This window comes from Caloenas nicobarica, chromosome 21 (assembly GCF_036013445.1).
Source record: "Caloenas nicobarica isolate bCalNic1 chromosome 21, bCalNic1.hap1, whole genome shotgun sequence".
Lineage (NCBI taxonomy): Eukaryota > Metazoa > Chordata > Aves > Columbiformes > Columbidae > Caloenas > Caloenas nicobarica.
In genome coordinates, this window is record NC_088265.1 from 470,509 (window position 1) to 494,770 (window position 24,262).

General features: G+C 47.7%; 1 protein-coding gene across 1 annotated transcript; it reads left to right on the plus strand.

Annotated features, from left to right (window-relative positions):
- On the plus strand, nucleotides 1–23,083 carry ILRUN (inflammation and lipid regulator with UBA-like and NBR1-like domains). The gene is made up of 5 exons (XM_065649461.1): nucleotides 1–258; nucleotides 11,140–11,294; nucleotides 14,411–14,608; nucleotides 16,252–16,580; nucleotides 19,401–23,083. The coding sequence occupies exons 1-5, from the start codon at nucleotides 101–103 to the stop codon at nucleotides 19,434–19,436; spliced, it is 876 nt and encodes a 291-aa protein (XP_065505533.1). The 5' UTR covers nucleotides 1–100; the 3' UTR covers nucleotides 19,437–23,083.
- Nucleotides 23,084–24,262: the final 1,179 nt, after the last annotated feature.

Sequence of the window (24,262 nt, forward strand, 5' to 3'; positions counted from 1 at the left end):
GGCGCCTGCGCAGTGGCGGCAGCGCCCGGCGGTGCCCGCGCCCCCCCGCGCCCCCATGCGGCGCTGAGGCGGCGGCAGCGGCGGCCCGGGCGGCGCCGCCATGGAGGGCATGGACGTGGACCTGGACGCGGAGCTGATGCAGAAGTTCAGCTGCCTAGGCACCACCGACAAGGACGTGCTGATCGGCGAGTTCCAGCGGCTCCTCGGCTTCCAGCTCAGCCCCGCCGGCTGCGCCTTCTTCCTCGACATGACCAACTGGTGCGGGGACCGGGGGCGCGGGCCCGGGGGGTGGCGGCGGCAGCGCTGCGGGGAGGGCGGGAGCCGCCCGCCCGGGGGGGATCTCGGCGGAGGGGCCGGGCCGGGCCGGCGCCTCCCGCCCCAGCCGCCTGCGGAGGCCGCAGGCCCGTCCCGCCGCCGCGGGGCCCCGGGGGGGGCGGTGGGTGTTGCGGGGCCCCGCTCCCCTCTCCCGGCCGGGCGGGTGTGTGCGGGACGGGCCCAGCGCGGGGAGCGGAGCGGGACCCGGGGCCGCGGGTTCGCCAGGCCCGGGAGCTGGTGGGTCAAAGGGCTGCGGAGCTGTTAACGAGTGACGGGAGGACGGGCCTGGGAGCCGGCGGGCCCAGCGGCGCTTGGGAGGCGCTTCCGCGGAGCGGGAGGGTGAGCCGGCCCGGGCCGGGCGGCTGTGCCCTGGACCCTGAAGCTGGAGAGCTGTGGGGGAGCGGCTGTGTGGGAGTGTCGGAGCTGCTGCGGTTTCCGTGTGAAAGTTACCCAGGTGTTCGGTAAAAACTTGGTGTCTGTTGTGAACTGGTGTCTCTTTAAATTAGCTGACTTTCGGTGTGTGTTTTGGTTTTATGAAGTCTCTCTGTTAGTGCACTAGGAAAAAAACAGGGGCAGGTTATCAGGGAAGCTGCAGCTCAAGGAAAGCGTGGGAACTATGCAACATAATGGTGAAAAAGAGTGTTAGTGGTGCAGCGAGCCCCGTGACTGCAAAAGAATGTTGTGAAATTGCTGCTGCCCGAATTGCGGGGCTGGACTCGGTGGTACCACTCGCCTCTTTCTGACCAGCTCTGGTGGCTCAGCTGCTGCGCAGGACACCGGATAAAACGGGACCCTCTTGCTGGGTTTGCGTGTCCCCGCTGTGGTGGGTGCAGGGGAGCGAAGTGTTTTCTGTTTCAGGTGTCGTTAACAGCCATTACTTAGCCACGCTGTAGTTACCATTTTTCTTAATGATGTAACATCAAATCCAGAAACCTCAGGTCTGAAACTTGAAATCCAAAAGAACGTCTTGATATCAACAGTTGGGAGAAAACTTGTGCAGAGTTGTTGAACTAATAAACAGTAACAAGACAACTTTGTCACCTTTTTCCTTTCAACTTTCCCTCCCTCTGCAGCTCCATATTAAATCATATTGGCAAATCTGCAGAGGGAGTAAGGGAATAGCAAATAACACCACGTGCTTTGTAAGCTGATACAATGCAGAGAAGGTCTCTCGAGGCGTCTGGGAGCTTGCTTTGGAGGAGAGGTGGTTCGCGGCAGAAATGTGTTGATAATGTGAATAAAACTAGCAATGCTGCAGCATAATATTGGGGTTTTTTGTGTAAAGTTCCTTGGGAGAGCAGGAAGCCTAGAGCTGAACCTGAAAATTACTTGTGAAGGTACTATGTATAACCATAGCATTCCTGGTTGGTGTTGAAGAAGCCGGCTCTTTTTCAAGAGTATTTAATTTCTTTTTGAAGTAACAGTATCTCAAATATAATCTTGTAACCAGTGGCTTTTATTTTTTTTTAATTACAATTGAACAAAATCTTAGGTGATTAAAATAGCTTTAATTTCACAACTTCAGTGGCTAGTTTGGTTCTGAAAACATAACTTTTAAAATTTTTTTGAAGGATTAGTTGCTAAGCCTTGCAGAGCGGTGGGGGTATGTCCCGTTCTCCAGCTCCTTAGGGTGGCCTTTGGGTTATCGGCCTGAATGTACCAACCCTGCTCTTGGTCATTACAAAAAGCTGCTGTCAAGACACATTTTCCTTTTCTAGAAACACCTTTCCTGTGTCAGGTGTGGGGGCCCTGCGTAATCCCCACTGCCCCAGGTGCTGTTGAGTTTTGGGGTTTGTGGCCTAGGATTAGGGTCAGAATCTTCTGTCACCTGTCCTGCAAATAATTTGCCTTGATGAGACTGTCAAGTGGCTTTTCATCTTGTTAAAAGGAGGTGCTTTCCTGCAGTGATGATCCCTTTGCTCTCCAGTTCACTGCAGGGTGAGAGGCGCCCTTCCTTGGGAAACTGGGTTCTTCTTGTGTCCATAATTTTCGCTACAACTTTTTTCACAAGTGTGGCAAGCTGCTCGTTGGTGATCATTATGTATTCTCCAGACCTGAATTCAATTCCCTGTTTGTGCCTTTCATGTATTGTGTGGTAAATACTCTGAGTTGTAAGGCCTTTGGAAAGAATGTTTCCAGTAGTATTGTTAGTGATTGTATTTAACATATTTAAAGTGAATTTGCAGTTCTGCTGAAATAGAGGAATTATTTCAAAATAGCATGGTCAGCCAATTTGGGGGGAAAAAAAAAGAGTGGTTGACTGTGGAGCAATGTAGATACTTGTGAGGAGCCTTTAAAAGTCTGTCCACTTCTCCAGGGCACCTGGATTTGCTCAATGCACTTTCCAAGTTCTGGCAGACTTGGGACAGTACTAAGAAACTGCCAGCTGGTTTTATTAACGATATTGCAAAAATGCTTCAGGTAGAACATATGCATCCTACTTTCTGAGACTGTTCCTTGATCTTCAAGAAATACAGGTTAAATGCTTTGGTGAGTTGTCTTTTTCCCTGTTATTTATTAAACACTTTCCTAAAGTTCTGCCTCTTTTTAATTAGTGCTGAGTTCTGTTTGTGGGCTGTTCTAACATCTTAGCTCTCTGCTACATAAATCTGAGTTTGCCCTTTCTGAGGGTCCCAGCTGTATGTTCTTTACATGCGGTACACATTGTCCCTCCTTACTCTATGTATTTATTTCCCCTTAGGAGAGGTGAGCTGCTGGAGTGAGAGCTTGAGCCTTTGGTCTAAAACCAAAAGTGAACTTTTCCAAAAGATGTTTTGGCACCAAAATATTTTTTCCTCGGGAGGCAAACTCAGGCCGAGCGGTTGGGAGAGCGTTTTGCTGCCGCTCCCCCAGCACCCAGCGCCGCGTGGGGCTCCCGCTCCCCCCAGATGTTGTGCCGCAGCTGCTGGGGGGACTCGGGGGGCTCCCGGGAGCCCCTGTTGTGGTGAAGTTAAATCCAGGTGTCTGCAGCTCCTCAGTGTTATGTGATAGTGTGGCCAGGAACGTGTCTGAACTTGTCTAGACTCCCTCTACCCACATGAGAAGCTCCTCCTGAAAACCCATGGTGTTAAGGTTTTTGAAATCGGGATTGTTTAGGTGGGATATGTGATGCTGAACGAGTCTGCACTGAAATACCTGCTCGGTGTTCCTGCCACCGGAGCGGCTGTGGGCAGATGGGACTTTGTGCCCAGCCCGGGCCTGTTTGGGCAATAGTGTGAGAGCGAGGAAACTGCCCAGAGCGGCGGGTTTGGGGTTTGGTGACACTCGGTGAAGGCCCATTTCATAAGAGTCATTAGGTTTCTCTAAAGCTGGTATGGAAGTTGTATTGTGACAAGGAAAAGGAATTATTTCTGTTTTAATTGGAGAGTATACTAACTGAGAGGCTGCAGCGTAAGGCTTTGAGCTGCTTTAATTCTATGAGAAAGTGAATTAATTTGACTTGAAGTAGCTAGTGATGCTGTGTTTAAAATGCATATTTCAACACTGTTGTGAAGAGATTTCTAATTTGGAAGACTTAATGTATGTATATTTCAGTAATTGACATGTAATATTTCTTTAGGTTCTTTTTAAAGCTTTTGTTTAGAAAGCTGAATTTTTTCTTAGCCTAGTAGGTGTGAGATTTAATTGAAATGTGTCAGATAATGAGGGTTTCCATTGTGTGTGGGGAAAAGTTTTGTTGTTGCAAACCCTAGACTTTTTTGATCTGGCTTTCTGGTGAAAAGGGTCTTTTTAAGGTCACTTTTTGTAAGGTAGTCAGATCTCTTCTAGAGGTCGTTGATTTTTTTTCTCATGTGCTTAGAGCTATGTCTGCATGAAGGAGCGTGGACACAGGGTCGTTCATACCCTATGGCTGCGGAGCAGAAAATAGTTTTTGACCTTTTTAATCTGTTGTGCCTGACTTAAAGCGTAGTGGATGTCATCTTACTACATGTGAACTGTTGTAGACCGTTGCATCTCTGGTGTCCATGACTGTCCCTTGGTTCTACTAACAATAACAAAAATATAGAATTAAACAACTGAAAAGTATTTTCTTGGACAGCTTTTATTTAGTGCTTTAAAAAAACAGTCCTCACACCTCCAGAATAACTAAAATATTTGACCTGATTATTTTGAATGGAACCTATGCTTTATATAATATATTTAACTATAGGAAACACTATCATTGTGCTGTGCTCCAGGTTACAAAACACTTAAAAACTGGGTGCATATAAAAAGGGAAAGCAGACAACTGTAGCAGAAAGAATCGGGTACAATATAATTTTAGTCTGGCTGGACTGTGCTACATGCCTGGACCTGCTCTCAGACAGTTTCTGTAGGTGAACCCCCTTCCCTTTACCGCAGACAGTTACAGATTGGTGACGTGGGTCACATCGAGGGATCGGCAGTTCCAGACTCCTCTGCTCTGGCAGCTCAGGTGACATTCCCCGGGAAGAGCCGTGTCCGGTGTCGGCGCTGCAGCTGAGCAGCTCCTGCACTGGCGTTCCCGGGATGTTTTACCCAGTGGAAGCTCCGACCAGCTGCTTTGGGAGGTTCAGCTGCTGGGGGGGCTGTGGGGACGTGGAGCTGCTCGGTCAGGTTGGTTGTGTCCCCAAGCCCCTTGCTGTTGGGCGATCGCGGTGTGACTGTCCTGGGTGTGACACAGCCCCGCGGCAGGACGGTGATCGCGGTGTGGCACAGCCCTGCTGCAGGACAGTGGTCATGGTGTGACACAGCCCCGCGGCAGGACGGTGATCGCGGTGTGGCACAGCCCCGCTGCAGGACAGTGATCATGGTGTGACACAGCCCCGCGGCAGGATGGTGATGGTGATAGGATGGTGATGGCGGCAGGACGGTGATGGCGGTGTGACACAGCCCTGCGGCAGGATGGTGATGGCGATAGGATGGTGATGGCAGCAGGACGGTGATCGCGGTGTGGCACAGCCCCACTGCAGGACAGTGATCATGGTGTGACACAGCCCCGCGGCAGGATGGTGATGGCGATAGGATGGTGATGACGGCAGGACGGTGATGGCGGTGTGACACAGCCCCGTGGCAGGACGGTGATCATGGTGTGGCACGGCCTCGCGGCAGGTGCTGGTGCCGTTGCTCGGGGAGCCCGCGATGCTGCGCCTGCTCTGTTGCCTCGGGGTTCCCTTGTGCTGCTCCTGGAGAGCATGGAATCACTTCTGGGCACCACAGGTCTCTGTCTTCTTCTCGAATGTCTTTTCAGCTAAGACAATGAAATGTTTTTCTGTGGCTTCATGTGAGAAAATACATAAGCTTTGAATTAGCCAGCTCTTTTTTCCTCCCCCTTCAGCTGTGTAAGTTCAGCTTAAAGCTTCCAGCTTCCCTCAGTGGTTCTTTTGGATCATCCAACATCTTCAAAGGTAGTTTCCCAACCTCATAGTTTAGTGTGAAAGAGGTCAAGAGTGAAGATAACTGATATACAAATTTTGCTTTCTGAAATGTCTGTTGAAAGCTGTTCAATGCTTAAAATTCCACTCCTTCAAAACATCCTGAGGCTTTCCACTTAATTGCCACGTGTCATCTCTATTGAAACGTTTGAATGGAAAACTCCAGGTAGAAGAGCTTCCCTGCGGTGTGATGAGTGTGTTCTCCCCTTCTCCCTTCAGCTTTCTGAGGCTTTGAGGCATCTCCTGCTGGTGGGGATGTCCTGGCCTGTAGGATCGTCCATCCAGTTCCCCGATAGCTGGAGCAAATAAAATCCAAAGAAGATACTGGACACTGAGACAAAACGAGTGCATTAGGGCTGCCTCATTTGGATGTCCTCCATATACATTTTTAGTCTCTCCCACCTGTATCATGTAGAGATGTTCCATTATTTAGGAGTGAGAAGTTGTCCATCTGCTGCACTATTTTTCTTTTCCATTTCTTTCTGGTTTTGACAATAGACACCTGATGGGGTATTATGGTGCCCGGTTACATGCTGCATTTGGAGAATGAGAGAAGGTGTGTAAAGGTTGAGAATTCAGTTACGGAAAGGGTACAAGGTGTTCTACGTAACATATTGTGTTCTTGAGGTTTTATTGTACTTTTATATCACTGCTCAGGTTTTGCCTTGCATGTTTCCAGGAGAATAACAGCGGAGTTGCTCCTCTCATGACAAAACATTGTGCCATATGTGAGTGCTGAGGACATACCATGAACATACATTATGGCTTGGACACTTGCCTGACTCTGCTCTCTGTGGAGGGACAGAAACGTAACTTGGCATTCGCTTTATTACAGTTGCTCTGCACGGCAAAGTGACTGAGTCCATTTGTCAGAGTGCTTTCTTCTTGACTTAATAAATGTCCTCTACTTACTGCCTGTGTATGATCTGCATCCCGGGTGAAATGCTGAGTTGCCCTGGGAGTCCAGCCCTGGCTTCTGCAGCTCAGGGGAACCGGGGCGCTGGAGATGCCCCACCAGCGGGCAGGAGCCAGCGGGGGCAACATCTGCAGGCTGGGTTTGAGCTTAAGCTTTGCTTTGATTTGGTTTTTTACTCCCCAAAACTCAATTTTTCTCTCTTTTAAGGGTCTTTTTGTTTGGATGTTTCATCAAAGAATTTGACAATAAATGAAAACTGACAGATTCCTATAATATTTATAGTTAAAATGTTAAAGTTGTTGCTTTCTACTGTAAATGTTATTTTGGAATGGAATTCTTATGTGTCACCACAACCTGCACATCAGGGATTTTTTAGAGTTCAAATCTTTCAACTGCTGTATTGCAAACAAACCCAAAATCTCGTTCCTTGTCAGCCACGCGGGGTGGCCGTGGGCGAGCGTGTGGGAAGGTCACAGCGCAGGATGATTCCTCCAGTTCACTTCACCTGCTTTGAGAATGCTTGCCAGGACTCTAGTGTTCCTTGTTGCCTATGTTAGGACAACCTGTTTGTATTGCTTTCGTTCCAAGATGCTTCATTTCTAGACTTTGAAAGAATCATACGTTTTATTGGTAACAGAAGGATCACATATTGTGCATGTGCCCAGTTTCGCATAAGGCCACAGTGAGTAAAGCCTCAGTGCTTTGGTTTCTCTTCTACTAAAAAAGAATCTGGTTCAATTAATTTGGAAAAAAAAATCCCATTACCCATATGTTGCTTTTTGTTTGCACAACAGTTAGGTTGTATAAGGAGGCCTCTAGTTGGTGAATTGATTTGGGAGAGTTTCTTTTATTTTTGAGTACTGCGTGGTGACCTAGTTAATTGGGAGTAATTACTGTCTAAATATATTTGTTTAACATAACAAAAGGCTGTCTGGAAAAAAAACAAGGAAGGGGAAGAATGGCTCAAGATAAACCACCTTTTTGCCAACACTTAAGAGTTGTTAAGGGACATCTCCAGAGCTATTAGCAGAGAAGGTTTTAACTTCACCATTGCAATGTAGACTGGAAACAAAGCCTTGATCTGCAAAGGAACACTTTCTCTGATTCTGAACCGGTGTGTTGAAAAGTGCTGAACACCGAGAGTCAGGGGATGCCTTGGAGGGGAAGGAGTGGGAGACCCACAGTTGGAGTGGATTTGATTGGCATGGAGCTATAACCTTTATTTGCTGCCTTCTCACCTCTCCCTTTGCAGAATCTCGCTCTCACATTGAGCACTGTTTGGTTGTAAGGAGCCTCACCAGGTCCGCGGTGACTCTGATCGCAGGCTGTCTCAGGAGTTTGAGCCCAGATCCCGTCAGACCTGCTCTGTGAGTACAGCAGAGCTGCTGCAGTCTAGGGCTGCTCTGGAACAGGAGAGTCGCGGAATTGAGGAGAGGTACAGGGGCCCGACACCTGAGGGGCCATCCCCGTAACCAGGAGAGGTCACTTCTGGAAATGAGCTGGACTGGGCATGCTCATTGTCCTGTCCGAGTTGTTTGGTTTAGAGTAGTAATTTCTCTTGTATGGCAGAGAGCACAGGGGTAGTGTGGCGCAAGTCACACCTGTGAGCAAAATGAAGCAGGTGTGGATGTGTAAGCAAAAGCTTTAGAGGAGAACCCCTTCCTCAGAGCTCTGACTTTGTTCTTGTCCCTGAAGTGTCTGCAGTTGGTGCTATGAAATTACAGCTGGGGCACAAGAGTGAAGATACAAAAAAAAAAAAAATTATTAGAAAAGGGCCAGTTTCATGGCCTGGAGTGTGTTTGACCTTGAAGCCGTCTCTCCCATCGCCGCTCGTGTTCGCGTGTCCGCTCCAGTCCTGTTGTGCCGCAGTGGGAGGCGCAGGGTGGGCGCTGGGTGACCAGGCTGTGAATGGTTCCCCTGCACATGGCACTGCGTTCAGTCTGACACCTTTGGGGTTTTGGGGGTAGGGAAGGAGGGGGAGCGCTGGCCCGGGGAGCGGTTGCTGGTTTATAAGCCGAGAACACCACTAAGCGTGAGCGCCGCGGTATCTTCAGCAGCAGAGCGGTGCCGTGCGGCCTCTCGGTGCCTATCTCCTGGGGTTGTCTGTGTCAGAGAGCCTGAACTTCAGTCAGATTTGCTTTGTCATCCTGACTTTGGCTCTTGCCACTTTCGATTTCTCTTCAGTTTCTGGAAGCTTCTGTTTAATTCTCTAGGGGGAAGGACAAGATGTAGCCAAACACACAGAGGGCTCACCCCAAATAAAACATTAATCCAACCAGAAACACACTGATCAAAATGGTGGGAGCATGAAGGTCGGTTTGTGAGTACCTGATCACAAATGGTGGCAAGTTTGTTTTGCAGCATGCGTTCTTCAGTTAGTTTTTAACTAGCTGCGGCAGCCTGGAGCTGTTTCCCCATGGCGAAGCGAGCGCTGAAATGCGACCCGGGGGGAGCTGGCAGGACCTGTGTGCACAAATAGCCGCTGCACAAATAGCCGCTGCACAAATAGCCGCTGCCCTGCGCGGCGAGTGCGCAGCCAGCACACGGCACGGGCTGCCTCACAGATACAGGAGAAATCTGCCCCTTGCAACTTCTAATTTTTCCTCTCAATGTCAACAAAATGTCATTATCACTGATGCCAGTATCGTAACTCGCAAGATGTTGTGGTCTGTCTGAAGATGTATTTATGTAGCAGTGGATTAGGAAGAGAAAGAGCCGTATTGCTGTCGTGTGTGGCTCTTTTGCCTTGGGTTGCTGTAATACAGGAAGAAATCCCGGTGCACACTGATCTCCAGCTCACTGGCCGAGCGAGCAGGAGTCCCTTGGCACGGCCCTGCCTTGGTTATGTAAATCTGGTGCCGTGTAGAAGCAACAGGCGGCTGGTGACGTAAAACCAGCATTTGTCTGTGTTTATTGGCTGCTGCGACACGCGCCCTTCCTGCGGCGTGTGACCGAGCTGCTGCATTAAATATAGCCCTGACACTCCAGCAGAACACGCCTCGAGATGAGTAATGACTTCTGCTCAGGGATTCGTTGTTCTGAACGTGGAAACCTCGCACGGGGGCTCCTTGGTGTCCCCGCTGTGTCCAGGTCCGTGTGGATGGCGGCAGGTCTCGCTGTCGGCCGGGGTTTGCTGGGTTTGCTGTGTTGTGCAGAACATTGACTGGGGCTGGGACACTCAGAATGTCTGATTTTATTTTTTTCCTTGGACACTGTAGGAATTGAACAGGAGGCAATTTCTTTGCTCACTGTTGAGCCTCTTTCCAGCTGGCAAGCCATCCAAAAAGCCCTGTGTTTGCTGTCCCTCAGGGTCATGCTGCGAATGTTTCTCTTGCTTTCACCTTGGCTTTCTGGCGCTGCTTTAGACACGCGACACTGCACCGCACGATACAGCCCCTCCACACATCGCTGTGCTCAGTGCAGCCTCTGTGTGCCTTTGGTTTAGGTGGCGCTCCCCGGTTCTTGAAGGTTGGGTTTTTTTAATCCTACTCAAAAAAGCAGCACAGGTTTTTGTAATAACAAATAAAAACCAGTTATTAAGCCCATTGCTTTTGGTGAGATTGTACTCGCCTACACTCAAAGCACCTACTCACAACATGGAAATTAGGGTCACAACCTCACAGACGTGTAAACAGAAGAATTACATGATTTGCCAAACACTTACCTAATGACTTAATAGTATATCGTAGAACGGCAGCAGGGATTCATGCATCCTCTTCCTGTTTGACTGCTCTTCTTTGCAAATTAATTATCATATGAGTTTTTGCTACACCATGGCTCAGGAATCAATAGCATCTGTGGCTTTCTGAACATCTTCAATATATCACAGACTTCCACTGTCATTTGTCTTTATTCAGTAAGAACTTTTGACTCAGATAAGTTCCTTTGAGCTGTGACTGCCAGAGATGAGCAGGCACTTTAATGATTAATAAATAGCCTTAGAGTACTCATGGCTCATAGATGACATGTTTCAAAAGCAGCAAGGCCCGAGTTGTTATCTGTAGCTACTGTTGCCCTTTGGCCCTGAGAGTTATCACAAGAGCGTTCTTTGTGTTTTGTTCCTCTTGCGCTCCTTTGGACCTTTTGTGCCCAAATAAAAGAGAGGTTCAGTCCTTTTGAAATGAGCTCAGGAAACAAGGCTGGTATAAAGAAACCACCTTGATGTTTACATGCTGCTTTTCTCAGTGTCTCTTGAACTTTTTGGCAAATTTCCTGGAGCTAATGGGGTAGAATTCTCCAAGACTTGTGAGTTCCGAGATTTCCACTGAAAATGGAAGTGGAGTAGAAAAGTGCTCTAAAATAGTGTCCCTGGCAAGTACAATACTGTATTTCGAGCTCTGTTATCTTGGAGAATCCATGTGTAATAGAGAGAAAAGCTTTAAGAAAATATGAGCAGCAGAGCTAACTTGGGCTAGATAGTATTTTGCGTAACTATTTAGGATGACATGCATAAACCTGTGGAAAGAACCCGAACCACCTGTACTTTAGGTTGTAATCTGCTTTTTTGCTTTCTAGGAATCTACAAGCTGCCATTGGAGCCTACTATGATTTTGAGAGTCCAAATATCAATGTACCATCCATGTCCTTCGTTGAAGATGTCACCATAGGTGAAGGAGAGTCCATCCCTCCCGATACCCAGTTTACAAAAACGTGGAGGATACAAAACACAGGTAAGGCTTTGGGACTGCAGCAGGGACGTGTGTCAGGTATTGGGGCAGCAAATCTGCTGGAGGAGATGCTGCTCAGGGCAGGACTTCCATGCACAGTCACTTGGAGTAGATTCCCCTTCTTACATCAAACATTTTGTGGTTGGATGTGCAGCTCAGTCAGCCCCCCAGTCTTGTTCCTTGTGCCACCACACAAACAAAAGCTCTAGGAAACTTCTGTAGGAGAGACAGGTAATAGAAATGGAAGTGCAAGGTTTGGGGGTTTTTTTTGTTTTTCTGTTTTATGGAAGTTTGTTTTGTTTTTAATGGAAGTAGAGAAAAATGAGATCCATGGATGCAAGGGGAATATACCTTGTCTTCCAGTGTTGCAGTGACAGGATGTTGCGTGAATGTTTAAGCTGCGTGTCTGAATTTAATTGACCTGCTTGCACTTTTGTGAAGAAGAATGATAGCACAACAAGGTATAATATAATGAATCATCATGAGTAAAGTTCAGCTCTGTTTGTATTTCAACTTGTAAATAACTGCTGTACAGATTTGTGCTGAATATCAAAGTATAACAGAGACTAAAACTAAAAATCCAGGAGTATTTTATCAGGACGTGAGTGGTGAGAAGAAGGTGCGTGTGTTTAAGAACACCAATTTAGAGACTTCATTCTAGAGAAAGGGCTTAAGTATTTCAGTTTACTTTTTCTGCCTCCATTTGTTTGACTTAGTACAATGGAAAGGTGACACGTATACCTTGCTTAAACTCCACTAATGTGAAAAACTGGCAATTTTTTTTATACCTGTCTCAAATACAGGTCTTCCAAATGTACTAAATTTGACAGGTCTTGTTTCTCCACTGTTAGTACCTTAATTTGTGTGTTATGACTACACTCCTGTCTTGCTCCTTTCAAACTCCTTCTTCTCTTGTTCTTCTGTACTCTTTCCTGCATGCAAATCCAGCCTTAATTTAACATCCTAGTTCAAAAAGTGTTTCATTGTTTTTGGAATGTTTGACCTTCTGAAATCCATGGGCCTCTAAAATGAGGAAAGGGAGTTAATCTTGACTTACAAGTTCCTGGTGAGGCGATAATTTGTTCTGGCTTCTGTGTGGGTTAAAGCCTGACTTCTCAAAACATGCATCTGTGCTCTCACAGTGGTGCTGGAGGCCAGATCCTGTTAAAACCACGCTGTCAAGGTATGTTTTAGTTAATGCGACTTCACGTGCTGTTATGACTGTGCAGTTTAAGGAGGACCGTAGCATTTTAAAACCACTTTATGGTTTAATTAAGGTATAATGTCAAAGGACTATAGTGTTTCCAGATAATACCTGCTTGTTAGGTAGACAACTGAAGCAAAGCCAAGGTTTTTAACAGTTCTACAGGAACCTTTGATTAAATTACTTCAGTTCTAGAACATGAAATACCTGAGGCATGTGTCACTGAAGCGTTTACTGTCTGACAAGAATGACACGCTGAGAGATTGTCAGTTTTAAGCGTGCAAGTAGTAAGCTAGGTTCAGTCAGGTTTTCATATGTTATTAAAAACTAATACCCTGCTCTGATATCTTCCAGGACAGTGCTTGGCTTGGCTGCCAAAAGACCAGTTTGTATAGTAGAACCATTGCTGAAGGAGCAGCAGGATTTAACAGACTTATTTCCTCTTCCCACTCTACCCCCAACTGCTGCCGGCTCTGCGGGACAGATACTACGGTTTATCATCTCCTGAGAGATGAGCACACTGAAACAGTGACATAATCATTTCATTTTATGGGGCTTATCACTTGCAGCGTTCTAGGCACCTTGCAAGCCTGGAGCCATTAAAACTGATAAAAATCACATAAATTATTGAAAGTGAACCATGTTGCTGAGCTGCCAACCTTTTCAGATGAGACTTCATAGTCAGCTCCCACACGCCACAGTCTGAGGTCAGCCTGTCCCTCAGCTCCTCCGCCCAGACCTCCCTCTCTCAGCACTGTTTCCATCTGGAGTGATGGATCCACCACTCCGAGGATCCCACGGCACTTCTTCACATCCTGCTTTCCTTGCTAGATTGCGAGTTCCACAAATAAGGACTTGACTAGAAAACCAGTCCCTGCCATGTCTTCACTGAAGTATCCGCAGGGATTAAATTAGCAGGCAAGCTGTTGTGAAGGACGCTGTGGGGGAAACCCACGGTTCGATCAGCACCCGCCGTTCTCATCTCAGACTAGATACCAAGGGGTTCCAAGCTTTCCTTAGCTTTTCAATCAACCTTAACCAAGCAGGAGGTATTTTTAAAGTTGTTGGTTTAGTCATGTCACGCTGTTGGGGAAGAAGCAAAAGAAAATTCTGCTAAACTGATTTTTCACAAGTCTCAGAGGCACTTTTCTTTTTGTCAGCCCCAGGACTTGTTATCTTTGGCAATGGCTGTGCTTGCATGCGGTCCCTGTTTTCTGTGTCTCTGCAGATTGCCAGGTCACGCTGCCAGTCCCAGTATCTGCAGTCTAAACACTCATCTCCACAAATAAATCAGATGTTCACAGTCCTTTCTACCTTTGCATAAGGCTGAGAGAAGGGTTGGTGCAAGAAGGGCAAAAAATCCACTTAGAAAATAGTACTAGCTCTTCAATTATAGTTCAAAATATTAGTTTCTCCTGAGACTGCGAACAAGCTTAAAAAAATAAATTGCTGAACTAAAATGTTTCCAGCACTTTGTGTTAGTGATGTGTATTTTGATGTTGTAAGGCTCAGGAGTTACGTGTAGGGAGGCAGAAAAAAATGAGGGGGAAATAAACCCCACCTCAGTCTGACCTCATCTTTGTCTCTGGCATTGGTAAAATGTGTGTGTGTTGGTTATGCTGATTTTTTTACAACTGTTACACTAACTTTGAGAATTTTTCTGTGTAAAGAAGACCTAGAGATAATTCAAAACATAAAAGTGTAAGTTGTCTTGCTAGTCTCAAAATGGACCAGTTAAGCCTTGTCTGAAAACTGTATTCTTGAGCATCCGTCGCTGAGTTCTTTGTATCTTGGTGTTCCTTCGGCTGTTCAACAATTGCACAACTGTTTCAATAACCGTGTTTCATGCAACCTTACACAGACACAGAGCTGCTCCTGGTGCACTGTCAGGAACTGTGTTTCTGTTTGACCCCAGGGACAGAGGCGTGGCCCCCGGGCGTTTGTCTGAAGTATGTTGGGGGAGACCAGTTTGGGCATGTGAACATGGTGATGGTGCGGTCCCTGGAGCCCCAGGAGATGGCAGATGTCAGCGTGCAGATGTGCAGCCCCAGCACAGCTGGAATGTATCAGGGACAGTGGCGCATGTGCACGGCCACGGGACTGTACTACGGAGGTGAGTGACCCCTGTGCCTGATAACGGGCTGTGCGGGCAGTCTCCTGCCCGCTCAGAGACTGATACAGAAAACAGAGAAAACATCAGGGGAGCTGCTTTGTTGTCTTGGTCAGCACAGAACAGTTTTCTAAACACTGGAACAAGTTGAGATTACACAAAGCTCTGAAAAACAAAGGCACTCACACAGTTCTCCTGGAGCCTCTTTCCCAGGGACTCCTTGTCAGGATTCTCTCCTAGTTTTCCAGCACTAAACATTGTGAACTACATATGGGCTTAAAAATCTATTTAAGTGGTGAAAACCTCATCAGGGAAGTTAAATTCCAGGTTTTAATAGTGTAACTTGGTGTATCTACTGTGAGCCATTTTTCTGTGTTTAAAAACCACTTTCTGATATTTTGCCTGGTGGCTCAGCCTGAGCCACCAACATCTTCGTTCATTTGGAGTCTTTCAGTCATTTGTAGCCAGCTTTAGTTTGTACTGAGAGCATCTTTGTGTCTGTTTTGGCGGTTGGGAGTATCCCAAGTGACACGGGTTTGAGTGAGAGATGTTGGCACTTGCAGTCAAAGACAACTCTGCGCTCAGCAGCACGGGGTGTTGGCAGAACTGTCAGTGAACCTACGACTGCAGCATTAGAAGGGGACGCAACTTGTCCCTGAAGGAAGGGCAGGAATTCCTGCACAGCTTGAGAGGCCCGTTCAGTGCATATTCCTGCCACGGGTCTTTACAAAGCCGAGCTTTTCCCAGCTGCTGAGCAACAGGTTAAGATCTCGCTAAACTTCCCGAAGTGTCACATTTTGGAAGAAAAAGATGTACAGATTAAAATCCCTTTGGCTACGGAGCTCGGAGCCCAAGCTGCCCTCCCTGAGATAATTAATTAATTAATGCCCTTGTGCAATTACCGGCCGGCGCCGAACGTGGGCAGCAGGGGGCGCTGCGCTGCTGCCGCGCAGGGGGGACTGGGCTGAACTGGGGCTGAACTGGGGGGTGTGGGGGGGACTGGGCTGAACTGGGGTGGGTGTGCAGGGAGTCTGGCCTGAACTGGGAGGTGTGTGCGGGGACCTTCCCAGGCTGGGCTTTTGGAGGGTAGAATCCTGCCATCCTTATTTGGGTGGGAAAGCGCAAAGTGAAGAGGCCAGCGCTGTTATACTGGGGGGAGAGCTCCAGCCAGTGGGCGGTGCTGGGAGTGACGGTGCTAAAACTAGCAGCACCTGCTGACCCCCCCGTGCCAGCAGCCGCCCCTTGCAGGGTACACTGTCTGCAGACAGCCTGGAAACGGTTCCGTGGGCCATGAGGTGCTGTTATTAGATCTGCTGAGATGAGATAAGGGATTGCTGCTGGTCTAATTCTCCCTCTCTGTGCAGCAAAACACAACTGGAGCACATTTAATGGAGAGGTGGGGGGAAAGCAATAAAACTGAATTTGAATGCATACCAAAAAATGTATTTAGTTAAATAGGCCATAATATTTGCGTGAAGTGTAAATTAAATGGTAAGTAAACAGCAATCTTATGTATGTACAAGAGACAGGCACACATTAGGTAAGAACTTTAAATGTGTTTCTTGTTCTACCAGTATTGATGTTCTGATTTTCTCCTTCTACCCTCTTGTCCATGAACTCCATCTAGTGTCTTTCTTTTTCCGCAGATGTTATCTGGGTGATCCTCAGCGTGGAGGTGGGAGGACTTCTGGGTGTCACACAGCAGCTGTCGTCCTTCGAAACAGAGTTCAACACGCAACCACATCGCAAGGTAGAAGGAAACTTTAACCCGTTCGCCTCTCCACAGAAGAACAGGCAACCAGATGAAAACAACCTAAAAGACCCTGGGGGTTCCGAGCTAGGCACAATCAGCAAAAACACATGGGGGCCTGCTCCTGACCAAATCGAACAAGATCAAAATGGACTGTCACAAAACTCTGTAAATCTCTCCCCCAGCAGTCACTCGAACAACTTGTCGGTAGTGACGTACAGTAAGGTAGGTGCCCTGGGAGAGCAGGAGAATGGGTAGGTGCTGAGACTGGGATGTGTGGCGTAGTTCTTCGGTACAAACTGCAAAGCCCTTCCCTTCTGCTTCTGCCAGACCTGCTAAGGAAGGTTTTCAATTTGACTGTCTGACTCTGCCAGCTCCTCATGTTATATTAAAATATTTTGCCTTTGATAGACTCTATCAGATCTACCTTTTTGGTTTTGCTTCGAGTCCTCCTTAAAATTTATATAATCTTGTCTGGATGCTGTAACTATTAGCGACTGGAGCCTGCTCCAGTTGCATGTGCAAATAAGTCAAAATATCTCTCTAGATGTGCTCCTGAGTTTTACATAGTTCTGAAAAGAGTAAAAATAACCACACCCCAAAACCTCAAATTAACCAGATAACTTCTTTTTAGCTGGTGTGGGGAGACCACAGAGCTCACATTTTGATCCCAGAAGCTACCGGTCAGGAACAGTCCATCACAGAACTGTTCCTGGCTGTGACCTTGTCTTGTTTATAACTGCAGGTGACTTCTAAATTATCTTTACTTTAAATCTCTCTCAAAAGCTTGCTTGGTGGATGCTATATGAGTCTGAGTGATATTTTGACTGTTTTTATTTGCTTGTGTGTGAAAAATGAATTGCAGGATTATTTACAATTCAGAATCCACCTGTTAATGCAACCAGTATGTGTAGGTGTGTACTGTCGTATGTCAAACTAGTTTGATTTTAAAAATCCTTTAAAAATGCTTCACTGTACTTTAAGCAGGCTGTGTAGGACAATAACACTTGGTTGCTGAATGACTTAATAAAGCCCTAATGTTAGTTCACCTACAGCACTTTAGTTCCTAACTGGATGAACTGCCTGTCCTCTACCAGTTGATCATCTTTTAGTGACATACTTTGCACCAGGGCTATGTGTGGGATTAACTGTTTGGCAAACTACAAATCGCCCTTTTTGTGATGTTAAGCCAAGTCTACACTCGATCCTAAAGAAAAGAAACAAGTGTTTTTTCATTTTGTAAATTCTCATGTACACTAACAAATCTCATGGGTAAGTGAAGTGGCAACCCCAAAAGCAAAGATTTGGGGCTTTTTCTTCTTGGTGAAGTTAATTCCGTCAGGAGGAGCTGCCCTTGGTGGCAGATTCTGGGACTGCTCCTGGAACTGCTCCTCAGCAAAGCTCAAGAGATGTCAGCCTGTCAAGAGTGGGGTAGCAGGTAGTACAAAGCTGTATGTGCTTAGTAATCTGGTGCTCTGAAGGTGAGCTAAATTCTTGTTTTAATTAACATGATTAGTATAATTGGGTAGCTTTAAATTAGGTGCTACAGAAAAGAGCATCTGAAGATGCAGAGGGTTTTCCTGAAGCTGAGGTTAACAGGGTTGGTCCCCGCATACAAGACTCATAATGAACTGTTCTGTGTAAGCTGAGGACTCATGTACTGATTAACTGTGCTAATTCTTTGTGTCAGGGGTGATGGAGACGTCGTGGCTTAGGGCACACACCAGCGACACCAACGGGGTTTTGCCTGTGGCACAAACTGCAAACCAGCCGTAGGGTGGGCGGCCAATGGGGCTGGGACGGCGGGAGCAGCTCATGTTTAAACCTCTCCTGGGGTTTGAGTTTGCCGGTGTCTGCAAACAAACCCTAATGGGCAGGTAGCTAAAGGATAAAGCAGATTCTGGCAAATGCGTGTACAGGTAATCTGCAACAAATCCTGTTTTTCTTCTGCAGAGCAATAACAAGTTCAATAGCTTAACCCCTTTGAGGTAGATCTTGCTTAGAACATTGCCTTCCTTCTGTGTGCTTTGAGGATTTTTTTGCACCCATTCACATTATTTTAATGTTTCTCTTCCACTGTTCCCCTTCTCCGTGTTTCAGTGACTGTATTTTTCAGGAGCGTTGAATATCTCAGTCTCTAGATCTTGGTGGGAGCTTCTCTCTGGCATGGACTGTTGTGCTGGAATCTGCAGGGTGTTACCTTTGAAAAGCTCGCTTTACAAACTGGGAGTGCAGTATTCCTAGGGCAGAAGCGTGTTTGTTTTTCTGTCACTTGCATGTATTTCTGTCTGCAAACAGCAATTTCCAAGTTCCCAGTCTCCCTTCCCACACAGTTGATGAGATGTCCTGTGTAATTGTCTGCTAATCCTCCTCTCCTGCTTGAATTTGGAGAGCTGCTGATAGATGCTTCATTTTACCAGTCTCGTATTTTGCCACCTGATTTGAGCCCTGTTACTAGATCTGTCATTTAGGCAACTCATTTCAGGATGTAAAGGAAGGAAAATGTATTCTGTAGCAAGATTGGTTGATTTTCACTTGAGGAAAATGTGTATTATCCTGAGTGAGCAAAAGTGGCTGTTATGGGAGTGCAGATTTCCAAATCTTGGTTGTTTGTCTTTTGGTTTTTTGTTTGTTTGTTTTTTTTAAGGACTCTTCTACCAGTTGCAGCCTCTTACTTAACTGTTGCCTGTAATCTTTAGAATAGACTTGTGAAACTGCAGTTGCTTGGCCTCGCAGGTTTTGTAGCATCTCTAGGGGGTTTTTGCTCTGGTGCAGAAAAACCACTAGTCCCTTTGTGGCCCAGTAACCCCTGTTCTAAATAGCACCTGGGAGGTAAGTAGGTACCGTCTGGCATGGCTGGGGCAGCAGCTCCACACACCAGCCCGTGTTCAGGAGCATTTCTAAGGCTGAATGAGATCCTGCTGGGGTGACAGGTTGTGTTTGGTTTCACAGTACTGGGATGGGATGGTCAGTATTTGTAGGCGAAAGCTAATCGATTTTATTTCTTGCCTATTGAAATTGATTATGTCTCCAACTTTTTTCCAGGGTTTCCACGGTCCTTATCCCTTCGGACAGTCTTAAAACACAAAACGGGTATCGACAAGAGGAGAATTTAACAAATAAATGACTTTTGGGGAAGGGAGGGGGATTCACGTGCAGACAGACACAGCGTGGAGCCACCTCCTCTGCCTCCCTGTTCTGGATAAAGAAGAAAAAACAAAAGCCCAGTAACTTAAGACTAGCTGTTTCCAGAGCAAAATATGAAATCTAAGTATGCATGTGTGAATGCTGGATTTCAGGAGTGTTGCTTAATGCTATGAGAAAGAAAATATACCAACGCCATGGGGTTTTTTTAGAAATCATTCTCACATAATTAGGTAGCTTAAAAAGTTTAAAAATGAAAATGAAAAAGCCATCTTTAAAAAAATATTTTGCCTACAGAGCGGTTGTAGTTTGAGCAAATGTTTAATTTGTTTGTTTCTTGTTCAGATTTTTTTAAAATAAGGGACAGCGTGCATTTTTATGGAACTGTCATGTTTTGCTTGCTACTGAATGGGAATTTGCTTAGCATCTTCTGGGGTTTGTGCTGTGACTTTTTTTGTGTCAGGCTTTTCTTTTAATGACAGGTTGGGTCTGCACCCAGCTCTGCATTTTTAATATCATCTGCTGGTTTTAGTTACCAACTTTTTAATCTTCTCTTGTTTCTTTTTCTTTTTTCCTTTTGCTTTGGGTGTTGCTGTTGGTTGTCCTGCATGTCGTTAGGAACCACGCTGAAGACCAGGGCTTGGTATCAAAGTTGGAGAGAGAGACCGTGGGACTTCTAGGATAACATGGAGGGCTCATTTCTTTTGCAGTACGCGCAAATACACACCCTTAGTCACGAGAAGCAGATTTATTAAAGTTCCAGAGCTGTCCTGTGTGGTTAGTGTTTTAAAATACCTTTTTGTTAACTCTTGATGTACAGTAGCTGTGCCTAGAGCAACCGCGCAAGCGTATCAGTCTTGTGCCAAGAGGAACCTCTGTAGCTGTAATCCACTTGGTAGTAGTTGCAAAGCTTTACAAAAGTCTTGTCCTTTTAATTTTGAATCTCCCATCTCTCTCTTACAGAATATAAGTTTGAATTCATTTCTCCTGTGATAAAGTATTAGCTTAGAGGCTGATTGTTTGTGTTTCCGAATGCAGAGCAAGAGTTAGTATCAGCAGCTGGATCCCATCGCCTTGTATTCATTTGCCTTTATCGTCCTGGCTTGTGGCTTCGCTCAGGCTCTTCCCTTCCAGGTTGGCTCTCCGTGGCCTGGTCCTCGCGGAGGAATCGCTCCTCTAAAGGTTCAGGTTGCTCTGCTGTTCCTCCAGTGGATTTTCCTCCAGTTACGGATTGAGAAGGTCCAGTGTGAGGAGAGGGAGAGTGGCCCGATGCTGCAGTGGCTTCCTGAGGTGCTGTGTCACCCTGGGGCTGCTGCTGAGGGGACACGGTCCTCTCAGAAATGTGAGCAAGGCTGGAGCAGCCGTCTGCCAAAGAAACAGGAGTATGCAAAGCTCTCGCTGCCTTCTTCCCAACCTGTCTGGTTAAGGTTGTTCCCTGTCACAGCGGAGCGCAGGCTGGCTCCACCGCGCCTGCCTTTACACTGGCTGCCCTCGACTGGTTGTATTTTCTTGGTTGGTTTTGAATGGGGGATTAATTTTACTTGTAACTACCAAGGACTCTCTTACCTTGGTGCACCCAGATGGATCTTGTAGAAGACAGCAGGAGTTACTTGTATCCAACAGAGAAAGAATTGGGCGATAGATTTTTGTTTGTATTTCAGAGGTTTAGTTGTTAAAGGTCCGTGTTATCTGAAGTCTCCCTTCAAAAATCCGTTTGCTGGGACAAACAAGTAACATGTAAGAAATAATGTGCGTACTTGCTGTTTGGTGAGTGCTGGGTCTGTCTCGGCGGTTTTGTGGAGCTGGGAGAGCGCTTGGATCCGAGCAGAGCCCAGGACGGTGGTGCTGCCCGACCAGGGCAGCCGCAGCATTCGGCTCTTGTCCTGGAACATCACTTGGCCTTGGATTAGTTCTCGCTCGCCTAGGGGTGATTTGCATCGCTGGAGGGTAGTGTGGGCAAGTGGATTTTCTCCACCTCGCCTTTCTGCACAGGTGGCTCGTGTGACGAGCTCTGAGGACACAGACATGCCTGTTGCAGCTCCTGCGATGCTGCCGCTGCCCATCTGAAACGCAGGCGGCTGTCTGAGAAGCAAGGCGACTCCTTATCTTTGAGCTCCTTTTACCAGCTGCATAGTGGAAAGGGAGGAAAACTTGAGATCTGAGAATGCATGTTCTAGCTAGTGCTGCGACCTTTGCCGTGTGTCAGCTGAGGCACCTGGGAGACCCTTGAACTCAACACCCCGCGCTGGCTTTCCTCTGCTCCTCTATGCAACGGCTGCGGCTTGTGTGCCCTGCTCCTCCTAGGACCGAAGTTTTCCTTTTCTTGAAAACAAAAAACCTTGCATGCACCCCCAGCTGTTGTGTGCTTTCCCAGTCAGAAGGCATCCTTGTTCTGCACAGACTCGAATTCTCTGTCCCGGGTGTGTTCAGGCCGTGCCTGTGATGAGGCTGTGAAGGGAGCAGGGCCAGCCCGCGCTGCTGCTGGAACCCGCAGCCTCATGCTGCTCGACCCTGGCTCTGGCCACAGGAGAACGTTCGAGCTGGTGGTTCTACCTCTGGGTTTCTCATCAAGTATAAACTGTTATGCTGAGGCCAAAGGTGGTTTCATCTCCTTGGTTCCTTGGAGCTTAGTGGTGCAGCCAGCCCTCAAATTGCTCCTGCTGTCAGGTTTCCAGCTTTGAAATGGGGGGATTTGAGACGTGTTCAGCAAAGCTTTTGCCAGGTGGCATCAGGGCACTGTGGTGGCGTTGGTTTCTGTAGCGCTGATGCTTTGAACTCGCGGAGTTGTTACCGTGAGCTACGGGAAGCAGCTGGCCTGGCTTTTCACAGTGCAGAATGCAGCTGTTGTGGGGAGCGGTGGCTCAGGTAACCTGGCCCAGCTGAGTCAGGAGTGCACAACTGGGGCCTGTGTGAGGTGGGGGAGATCCTCACCGGGCTGAGACTGGTGAACCAGTGCAGAGCCTGGTGCCCGGTGCGGCTGGTGTTACTGCCGGGGATGTGCTGCTGGCACCGGGCGCAGTGAGCGCCGCGTCCGCTCCGCTCGGGTGACACCCGCCAGCCGAGAGGTCTGGGGGGACAGGAGGAGAGATCCTGACCCACCAGGGAAAAAGACAACGCGGAACATCTCTGGAGCGGGTCCCTGGGTCATGCTGAGCCGCTGTGGCTGTGGAACCACATCACTAATATTAATACAAGCTGAGCAGTGGCAGCCCAGGCAAACTGCGATATCCCCAGAACCAGCCCCAAACCCACAGTCCACGTCTGGGAGCGCTGGGTTCGGACCCTGCAGGGTTTGAGAGACGGAGCTTCCACGGTGAGGGCAGAGCAGCGGGCTCTGCGGGTAGGAAATGCACGCTGTCCCACCTCTGGGTTTCTGTTGTGTGTTTTAATTATTTTTTCCGTGTGCGAGTGCGTGGGTGCTGCAGCCTGTCTGGTCTCTGCGGGGAGTGCATGTGTAGAGCAGGATGGTGTGTTGCCTGGTTGAGTCTGGGAGAAGTCCTATGATAGCACATTGGGGGTCAAAATAAAGGAAGCTGTTTCCTTAATGTATAAATGAATATTTGTATGATTAAATTAACACAAAAAAATGTTCTGTAGCTGTTGAGAGTTTTATTGAAGCTGCAAAAACTAAATCTGTCACTGTGTAGTTAAATGTCCCCTGCTTACTTCTGTCTCCAGGGTGTTTTGAGTCACTAAGGCACAGTGTCCTTAAACCCAGTTCTAGACCTGTTTCTACCCTAAATCACTTTAAAAAGAAAAAAAAAAAAAATCTGTGCATACTGAGTTTGTCAAACACCTTCTCCCATCCAGACAGATGGGTACGAGGAGAAGGGTTCCTGCTGGCACAGACCGTGCCCGCGCGCCGCTGTGCCGGTCACCGCGTTGGCAGCGGGTGTCCCTCGGTCCCAGGCCAGGGCACCGCTCTGGGTGACGTGTCTGCAGCCTGTGGAGGGGACAGAGGTGACACCAGCGCTCCCAGCACCTTCCGCTGCTGCTGGGGTCGGGGTGCGGGTGTGAGCAGCAGTGGGAGCGTTTCCCGTATCACCTGTGTGGTAGAGCCGCTGACCTGCAGCTGTTTTTCTGTTACAGGTGACCTCGTTACTAATCCTTGCAAGCAGCGTCAATACATGTGCACTGGGTCTGTTTTTTAACATTTGACTAAATGCCTGGAGGTTTCGTGTGCTGTTTAAGCCTCCCTGGGAACAGACATCCTGCTCGCCATGCCTGCGGGTGTTTGCTCAGCACCTTGGGAAGCAGCAGCCCGTGCTCCGGGTGCTGTGCAGGACCGATCCGTGTGGGCAGCTCAGTGTCGCTCCCCGGCCGTCTGCACAGCTTCTCATTTACTAGTTATTTGCTTGAAAGAATCTGTTTGTTTTTAGGGTTGCAACCCGCTGCAGTTTGCCAGCACAGGACAATGCCATCGCACCTTGCGCTGTCTCGAGCAGCAAACGTTGGGGGTTTGGCCGCTCTCAGGGTCCCTGGGCGCGGTGCAGTTGCCGGGGCAGGAGGCCAAGGCAAACGGCTGTGCTCACCTGGGAACCGCTCGGCTTTGCTTTTGCTGCTCATTTATTTTTTTGGGGGGGAACCAGATCATTGTCCATCGAAAGTTATAAAAATAATTCTGGTTTTAAGCAGCTTTCCTTTGGCCCCTGAAGTGATGCTGCGGTAGGCAGGAGGATGTTCTCTGCTGTGTGGGTTGTGCGTGATGAATTCGCCCCCCTGAGCACACAGCAAAGTGCAGAACGTGCCCCAAAACCTGCACA

Excerpts from the sequence above, each read along its gene's own strand:
- ILRUN (XM_065649461.1), top strand. The coding sequence starts at position 101 with ATGGAGGGCATGGACGTGGACCTGGACGCGGAGCTGATGCAGAAGTTC. Across the intron at positions 259-11,139 it reads TTCCTCGACATGACCAACTG|GAATCTACAAGCTGCCATTG; the intron begins GTGCGGGGACCG and ends TTTGCTTTCTAG. Across the intron at positions 14,609-16,251 it reads CACGGGACTGTACTACGGAG|ATGTTATCTGGGTGATCCTC; the intron begins GTGAGTGACCCC and ends CTTTTTCCGCAG.